The sequence below is a fragment of the Euwallacea fornicatus genome, chromosome 31 (assembly GCF_040115645.1).
Source record: "Euwallacea fornicatus isolate EFF26 chromosome 31, ASM4011564v1, whole genome shotgun sequence".
NCBI lineage: Eukaryota > Metazoa > Arthropoda > Insecta > Coleoptera > Curculionidae > Euwallacea > Euwallacea fornicatus.
The window spans coordinates 1365476-1374826 of NC_089571.1; the positions used below are offsets into that span (position 1 = coordinate 1365476).

The 9351-nt window shown below is 38.9% G+C and overlaps 1 protein-coding gene across 2 annotated transcripts; it reads right to left on the reverse strand.

Moving 5' to 3' along the window:
- Window positions 1-1092: 1092 nt before the first annotated feature.
- Window positions 1093-8846, reverse strand: LOC136348048 (1,5-anhydro-D-fructose reductase). Of its 2 annotated transcripts, none has more exons than XM_066298582.1 (6): window positions 8738-8846; window positions 2193-2334; window positions 1870-2096; window positions 1567-1814; window positions 1257-1508; window positions 1093-1199 (listed from the first exon to the last, which is right to left on the reverse strand). In XM_066298582.1, the coding sequence occupies exons 1-6, from the start codon at window positions 8798-8800 to the stop codon at window positions 1157-1159; spliced, it is 975 nt and encodes a 324-aa protein (XP_066154679.1). In that variant the 5' UTR covers window positions 8801-8846; the 3' UTR covers window positions 1093-1156. The 2 variants fall into 2 exon arrangements, with proteins under 2 accessions (XP_066154679.1, XP_066154678.1); XM_066298581.1 differs by lacking the exon at window positions 8738-8846 and adding an exon at window positions 3279-3529.
- Window positions 8847-9351: the final 505 nt, after the last annotated feature.

Genomic DNA, 9351 nt, shown 5'->3' on the forward strand with positions numbered 1-9351 from the left:
AATATGCATATCGAAACACCTTCATTTCTTTTACAAGTTAAACTGGAACCTCAGGTATCAGTTTTAGGATTTGTATGTACCATTTAGTGTCAAATTATTAATATGCTGGCAATTTTAGCTACCACAGTGTCAAATTACGAATGAACCCAAGATTCACTTGCTAGGTGAACACCATAACATACCATAAAAATCATCTCACTGTATTGGAAAGGTCAAACAAATTTTAAGGTTCCATTGAAACTAAAAAAACTGAAATCTGCACCAAAGTAACCTCGATGAACTAAATGGTTTCACAACGGCAAATCCGCGATTGAAATACAGGATGTTGCTTAATGCAGTGTGGGTTTCGGACTCATGGCTCAAGACTTCATATGAATATCCGTCCGGTTAAATTTTTAGCTACGTTATGGGGAAGTTTTCTTTTTAAATACTTTTTTTTGTATCCCACAATACCTTAAATATTATTCTAAATGTTAGCATGCGTCACTATCAAATAAAACCGCCATTTTCATTAGAAAATTTATTCTGTAGCTCCGCAGGTGGCTTCTTTGCACCCATTTGGTTACGATATTATGTACGAAGGAAAACTACGCGCAAGTGATAGTTATGGAAGGGAATAAGTCTTTTTGGTTAGTTGTGTCTAATTTAGGCGAAAATGGCCCCTTACGTTTTTCTCTTCGATAAAGCAAATAAATTGAAATTGACGAGAAATAATTTCTAAACGTATAAATCTAGATGTTCTGGAAGAAGCAACGTTTTTAACTAAAGCGGAAGCGTCACTACTTCTGCATTACTCAATTGAGTATATCACGTTTTAGGCGGTATCAGCTAAAAAATATAACATGGACAGGAACATCTGGATATACGTGCATACATTGACAAGATTGTTTTTTATTTAAATGCGTTGTTAAAGTACATTTTTTTCATATCTAAAGTTCATCTTATCTTCCTGTTACATAGCTTTTTTGCTTATTGTAATTCCTGAGTAAGAAGTGTATGCTCTTATGCGAGATAAAATAATATAATTATATAATATAAAGTATAGATTGAAGATATTTGTTTACGAAAACACTTCGCAATGAAAACACTTGATAAACTGATATAACATTCTGTTTTATTTTAAGTAATTTTATATTCAAGTGTTATTGAGCTATTATTAGCGCAATTCTGGGAACGGGTACTCGGGGTGGTCTTTGATGCTAAAAAAAATGTCTCCGTGAATTAAAGAAGTCGAGACGACGACTAATTCTACTGACCCATCAAAAAGAGTGAAGTCCACCAATCTAACACCTTTGTCCAAACCGTCCAATTCTTTCATATCCGTATCATCCAGTTTGAAATCAAATATTTCGATATTGTCTCTAAGTCTCTGTGGGTTAGTTGATTTCGGAATAGCACAGATCCCATTCTGAACGATGTGTTTCAACAGAATTTGCGCCGGGGCTTTCTTGTGTTTCTTAGCGATCTGATTTACAGTGGGATTCTTCAATATATTCGGCAGTTCAATTCTAAAAATGAAGATCGTCAGAATACGTAGTGATAACAACAGAAATACGGCGAACTTACTTTTTACCAAACTTAGTAAAGAACGTTGTCAATCCTGGATTTCCGAGCGGGGAATACGCAGTGACAGCAATGTTACTCTTCTTACAGAATTCCACCAGTTCTCTTTGTTGAAGATATGCGTGAAGCTCAATTTGCAATGAGACAGGACGAATTCTAGAGTTATCGAGGACATTCTGTATCTGCTTTATGTTAAAGTTGGATAATCCAATTGATTTTGTGAGGCCTTTATCAACTTGCTCTTCCATAGCCTGATTTCAATAATGCTTTAGCATGAGTTAATAGCTCGGGTATTTGTACGTTTACCTTCCAAACGGCTAGGTGATCGGTACTCAAATCTAAATCGATTTTTCCATCAGCCGTCATCGGATGCAGTTCCCCTTCAATGTCTTTAAATGCGAATGGAGTGTGCACAAGATACAAATCCACATAATCCACTTGAAGCAAATCTAAGGACCGTCTGAGGTATTTTGGAACCCCGGCAGTCCTCATTCCCCCTGGTGGGAGTTTCGTGACCAAGAAAATATCCTCCCCTGAAAACATTTTTTTTAAGAGTGCGTTTCAGTAATAACTTATGTGATCAAGAAAACGTTTGTTGAATAACTCGTGTGATCAGGGAAAAAACAAACTTTTAATTTTTCCAGCTTCCATCCATCGCTTCAGGACGTCTCCGATTACTTTTTCATTTTCATAAACGTGAGCAGTATCGATGTGTCTGTAACCAGCTTCGAGTGCCGCTTCAATAGCTGTCTCTAATTCCTTATCGGTCGCCTATTGAGAAAAACTCAGTTAATTTAATTTGTTTTGCAGCGATCTTTTATTTTTCACAAGTAGGTATAGCGTGAGCGTTACGCACAATATATACTGGGCGTTCTAAAATGCGCGCCTCGCATCCTTCCTAACGAAACGAAAAATGAAATTGAAGATTTAATTGCAGGGTCTCGAAGAAGGGCCACTGAATTCCATTTTTATGATAAATATTTTTTCTGGTAATTCCTTTTGCGATAACATGAAGCAATATTCAGGGTGTCCCGTTCAGTTACTGCGTTTTTGAGACATTCTATACAAATAAAAGTTAATACTTCGGACAGGTTAACGGAAAGCCTTCGACTTTTGCATTTAAGTTTTTTTATAGCATTAAAACTACTAAGTTACGGGGAGGACGACGGGTTTCAAGTCTTTACCGTAAAGCGCACTATTATCCACGACTACTTGGTAATGAACTTATATTCAACTTGTTGTAGTCAAACAGGGGTTATATAGCATTCACGGGAATTTCGCTAGGTTTACGAGATGCAGCCTTCATTCGCGCTGGCTATTTGAGCTACAAACGTTGTCATGGCAACCCCTTCACCCATCAATCACAATTCACAATACATCGATCTCAACCGGCTTTCGCTGCCGCGTTGCGCGATCGCACAGCAGCGGCTAAGCAAACTTGGTTAAACACTTGTATAATTTTTTTAAGTTGAATATTATTTACGTTTTAATAGACTTCATCGCCGGTAATATTCGATGACCGTGAGCAAAGCATAGCTTTATACTCTCGCTTGCTGCTTGGGAACGTTTCTCTCCCCTTAGGGAATCAGAGCTACCGGATAGAGTTAGCATGGCAATATAGTACTGTTATTCCAGTATGCTACCATCATAAAGAGCCGTTTTTATTATCTCCACCTTTTGCAAAAATCGTATGTTTTAAGCTAAATCTCACTCACCTGCCAAGTGCCGTAACCAAGAATTGGCATGGACAACTTCTTTCCATTAATTTGGTTTATGTCTATCGTTGGAACTTTGTCGCTCATCGTCGAAATGAAATAACTAACAATTTTATAATTTATTAGTTAGAACGTAAATTTTGTGTTCGATTTCTCGCAGGTTAAGTATACAGGACGAACAAGAGTGGAGAAAGGTAGGAGAGGCGCGTTCACACGTGCGCTGCAGGCCACCGCTAACTGGAGAACTGAACTTGTTTTTTGAACGATTCCGGCAGCGGAAAATAATTATCATTTGTGAAAGAGGAAACATGTTGCCGTATGTTTTGGATACGGTACGCAACGGTACTACCAATAAGTCATCAACAATTTATTAGTGAACCGAGTCTAAGGCTACCGTACATTAATTGTTAACAAACAACCGGTGAATTAACAACTCTCCTTTAATTCACGTAATGATCCACCAATAACACCTCCGTTTCACAGATGCTAGTTTTAGGGCGCTATGCCGTGCAGAATGCCGCAATTCCCCGATATGTATAATAATGATTTTCTCATGCGCTGTCGGGGAACCATGCAGCGGTTAAAAAAATAGTATAATGACTAAACTGTAGTATAACGATAAAGGCCGATGGAAAAATACCGGCCTGAATCGCGATCCGACATATAAATGTACATCTAAGGATTAAAGACCTACTAAAACATCATGCTTCGCTACAGCTCTGCGTTTAATTGACTCGGGCACCCGGCCGATTTCGACCTTAATAAGTCTTCAGTTTAATTTGTCCGAAGTCATATTTTGGGGGGGCGACCTCGGGGGTGAAAACTCTTGCCGGAAGACGATACTGGAGCCCGAGCTACCAGTCTGGGTGGGGTTTCACCCGCTAAAAACCCCCTGTTGCAAAGGATTTCGAGTTTGGATGTGCGAATTCCTCGATCGCGCTCTTGTTCATCTGTGAGCTCGCAGAGATGAGCGGAACTGTCGCCTCTTATTCTATTTCCGTCCTAGGCCTTTTCTTGCCTGTCTGGGGAGGAGTTCGATACCTCCCGCTCTTTCTGACTTAAGTTACCCCACCGACATGGGGTTCTTCTGTCCGTCTGGACGCTTCTCTCTTCGTCGGCTTGATTTTTGTGTTTGTTTCTACAACGACGGATCAGAAGAATCAGAAGGACTACTCTGGTTTCCGTTTTCCCATCATTGCTGAGGAAGCCTTACGGCTGTTGTCTTTTCCTCTTGCCCGCGATCGTTTGCTTGGTCACGTGCAGGTTCTGAAGTCGTGAGAATGCAGGCAAAAATGTCAACGGCAAGCACTTTGGGCCTTCCGTAAATTATCCCGCCAGCCCCATCTGCCGTCCTCTTTCTGACACACCTCGAACATTTGATCCTTCTCTGAGAGTAATGAAGATGATTGAAAACTAGTCGTAGGAAAATCTGTGACGAATAAGGCCTATTACGATTCATGCCTCATTCCAGCACTGCGTTTAACTAACTGGAGTGTCCCAAAGGGCGGTTTCGATCTCTGCCGATTTCTGTTTGCACTTAATCGGCCCGAGATGAACCAAACTGATGGGGTCTAGCAGGATCGAAGGTGGATTTTGGAGTCGAATTAATTAAACACTGAACTAGAACGATGCGAGAAGTCGTAATAGGCCTTAAACGTTCTGAAATTTTTTCCTACGACCGTTTGCATTTATCCCCAAAAATGCACATATTATCATCGCATTGGCAACAGCGCCGAATGCGCTGACCTTGAATCACTCTTATAGTTACTCGACCATGTTTGTGGTTTGTATCACAAATAAACCAATATATACCAATTTATCAGTGTTGCGTAATGTGTTATTTACTTATATAAATAAAAAACAGAACAATCTGTTATGAAATCGCAGGTGGAGGGAAATTGAAAATGAGCCAGGAGAGATTCGGCCCGAGTTTCGTTGGCCATTTTGCGAATGCGTTTAATTTGGGGATTAATTTCGTGTTTTAAAGAGCAATTAAAATCGAACTATTTACAGGAACGTTTGACGTTTTTCACGTTATACAGGGTGTCCAGACAAAATTTTAATATACTTTGAGGGGTATTTCAAGAGATTGAAATGTAAAAAAGTTCTTATGAACAAACTCAAAAAAAAAAGTTTCTTAAAGGAAAATCTCTAAAAATGGTTTTTTCTTGCAATATTTTCGCAACGATTTGCTCTAAACTTATGAAATTCTACATATGCATGTGAGCTTTCCTTGCCTATGTTAGGACTATTAGTCAATTATCTAAAAATATCACGGGGGTATCTAAATTCCTCCTAAGCAAAGTGTGAGGAAATGGTAAAAGGCTGTTATAAATCCCCCCGCGTTTCTTGTTTATGTTAAGATCATTAATTAGCATTATCTGAAAGTGGTACAGGCTTTTAGCCCCAAGATTAGCGTGGGGAGAGAGGGTTGTTTATGTAAGTCCCTTTAGCGTAGGTGAGAAAAATCTATTAGGGTTTGGTACTCGTGAGAAAAAGGGTGGACAGCCCTTCTATCCTATCTGTTCCCTCACGAAGAGGGGATGTGTTCGGGGTTGCATCAGGGGTTCCATTTTTGGGTTACGGGGAGTAAAGAAGCGCTTCGAGAACTTATACCGTTTCTTTTCCACCTTCCAACCGCGGACCTTACATGCACTTTAATACACTAGACTGGGAATGCTGTTTTATATTAATGATTTCAGATCGTGGATAGGAGCGTCACATATATGGGGTGTCCAACGTAAATATTGTCTCAACCTTTTTGTGTGTGACATTTTTCAACTTAAATTACTTTATCGCAAATATTTTTCAGTAAAAAAGGCCCTTTTTTGTCACGTTGTGATAGAGAGTTTTCCAGAAAAATTTGTTTTCATGAAACCGATCCACCATTACATGGATATCGAAGTGCATCTTAATAAAAAAAGTGGGCCTCTTTGCAATAGAAATATTTTTCATTAGCTAGCAACGAGAAGACTAATATCATTGAGGATTCATCACTTGTTCCCAATAAATGATAAAAAAGCCTCCGTTACTCTCGAAACATCCTCTAATTACTTTCGAAAATACTGCGAAAACCCATGTTCAGAGCTCTCCCTTTAAGAGGTTCTAGCCCCATTAGGAAGTAACCTTTGGGGTATGTTTATAAGAATTGTTTAAATTATTATTTTAATCTCTAGAATTACTTCCCCAGTATTTCCACGTTACTTCCCCTGTACGTGCCCATTTTGTTTAATTTTTACAACAAATGTTGACAGTTTTCCTGAATATACAGGGTGTTTCCTAAGTACGGTACATAACTTCGAGAACGCATTCTACAGCTAAGATAAAGGTAATTTTGTTATATAAACTGTATCTCAAAAATGGTTCGTTGCGGAAATACAGGGTGTGAAAATTTCTTTAAAAAATTACAATTTTCACCCTGTATTTCCGCAACGAACCATTTTTGAGATACAGTTTATATAACAAAATTACCTTTATCTTAGCTGTAGAATGCGTTCTCGAAGTTATGTACCGTACTTAGGAAACACCCTGTATATTTAAATTCGTTTTAAAACATTATCTGTGACTTGCGCACCCCGTTGATCTTTTCTGACCATTGCTTTCACAACAGTGATAAATTTCAAGGTATCGTAGGCAATCCTTTCGTAGAGAAACTGTATGTTTGGCGAAAACTTTACAAAAGACAAAAAGTTTTAAAACAAAGCCAAGCATTGGCAAAGAACAAATAAAAGTAATTTGTACAGGGTGTAACAAAAATTGAAGCATTTATTTTTGAAACGCGCGCCATATTTAATGTTTCCACGCATGAACAAAAGAACCCGCTTACGCCAAAACTGGCCAATTTATGCAGTAACTCTCGATTTGAAAATTAGTGAAAATCGGTAAAAGCGTTTAGCAATTATTTTGAAAAAACCGTATTAATTTGAGAACTTCGGTTTCCTGTAGCGGTTAAACAGAGAAACATTGAATGTAGGTGAGTTTGTCTGGAATTCCCAATTTTCGGTTAAGGACTTTTTGGTCAAGGGTTGTACAGTCAATTTGGAGACCCCCTGTATATTTAATCTATTTTGCCTGTTTTGTAATTGAATTAGCTGCAGCACGTGAGATTTATTTAAAATTTGAAAGACATGCGCAATGGTGCACGACTTTATTCACATAGAATTCTTAGCCAAAGTGAAATTGCAAACCTTACGAGTTGGAACCGGGCCCTCAGCAACTCTCGCTGTTGGCTACAACGTTTTAATTACAATCAGAATCGAAAAATAAATCATTTAAACTGAACCAAACAAGTCCATGACAAATATTATTTATGCCCTGGCCAATTAAGATAAATAATTCATAAAAATCATTACAAGTGCAAGTGAGTCGTTAAAATGATAAGAATAACAGTAAACAATAATACACAAATAACCACTCGGTATTTTATACAATTTTAAGGATAAAATGATTTATTATAAAACGAATTACGATCTAAGCACGTTAAGTGAATCCGGCAACAATTCAGGACCTAAGAATTGCCTATGCTAATTGGATCTCCTCTTCATACAAAAAACATGCTATAGATAGCAAAAGCAAGGAATCTGTTAAGGTACCTGCACACGTACAGTAGCCGGCCGTCCATGGTCGGATTGATAGGTACGGCCGGCCGTCCACGGTTGGGTTGACAGATACGGCCGACCGTCCAGGGTCGGGTTGACAGATACGGCCGGCCTTCCAGGGTCGGGTTGACAGATACGGCCGGCCTTCCAGGGTCGGGTTGACAGATACGGCCGGCCTTCCAGGGTCGGGTTGACAGATACGGTCGGCCTTCCAGGGTCGGGTTGACAGATACGGTCGGCCTTCCAGGGTCGGGTTGACAGATACGGCCGGCCTTCCAGGGTCGAGTTGATAGATGCGGCCGACCGTCCAGGATCGGGTTGATAGATACGGCCGGCCACCATCGTCGGTTGATACACACAAACAGTTTCACTTAAGGATTGTGGCCTTCAGTTCTATGCCGTTTACGATACTGAACCGTTACCGTTATAGAATTTGCTACACACGATCGATTTAGGACGACAGTTTTCGTTCTAAAAAAAATGTCGCAAGAAGAATGTGCGGCTGCAGTAATTGTACTATTAAAAGAAAGGTAAAAGAGAAAAAGAAAGGAAATTCGGGTTAAAAACTGACTACAAAAACGTAGCACCTTGTCCGTTATGGAACTGATACGGGAGCTTCGCCACACAAAACTTTCGATCAAAAGCGTTTCAAAATCTATCAGCGACCAAAGAAAGTTTTAATACATTTTTTGTTAATTTCTCGAATCAAAATTAGTTTGGCGAAGCCTTTTGCGACGTAGCCAAAGTCATCAAAAATGGCTACTTTTTTCACTGTTTTGGAGACAGCAATAGCGAGCGTTCCTAAATAAACGCACCCTGTATATCTTAAATATCTTACACCTACTTAACTTAGACACTTACACTCCAAGTCCCATACCCGAGTATGGGCATCTTTAAACCTTCCGCTATTCCCACATATTCCATTTTATTAAGATCACAACAAACAAGCAAAATAAGAGCTTTAATTGCACTTTTTATTCCTTGCCCTTCCTAGTCTCTTACAAAACTGAGGTATACAGTGTAACACTACAGAACCGAATATCGATTCGCACACTTACCTTACTTTCCAGTAGTTTTTTTCCTGTTTATGTTGCCCGAACCAATGTTGAAGCATTGTTTAACAACCTTGATTGATCTGGTTCGATAGTTAGTTAGTCAAAAGAAAGAATCGATCAATCCATCAGTTTCGTATTTAAAATTTATACAGGGTGTCCCAAAAGTAAACCGCTATACGTTAACCATAAGTCCTAGGTCGGAAAATCATTTTAGTTTGCTAAATAAAAGTTATAGTCCAAAGATATTTTGTTACAGAAATACAGGGTGATGAAATAAAATTTAAAAAACCGAAAAACCGATTTATTACTACTACTGCTATATTTATTTTATTATCTTCAAAACCGTTTTAGGTGTTTTAATGACATTTTGATAGCGTCGATAGGAACGTAGGCAGAGCATTGGGCAGTGCAAAATGATTT

Bases quoted from the DNA above. Each gene is read 5' to 3' on its own strand.
- LOC136348048 (XM_066298581.1), bottom strand. From the start codon at position 3,365: ATGAGCGACAAAGTTCCAACGATAGACATAAACCAAATTAATGGAAAG. The intron at 2,335-3,278 runs GTGAGTGAGATT...TTTTCTCAATAG, and splicing joins TTGGTTACGGCACTTGGCAG to GCGACCGATAAGGAATTAGA. The intron at 2,097-2,192 runs GTTTGTTTTTTC...AAATGTTTTCAG, and splicing joins GGAAGCTGGAAAAATTAAAA to GGGAGGATATTTTCTTGGTC.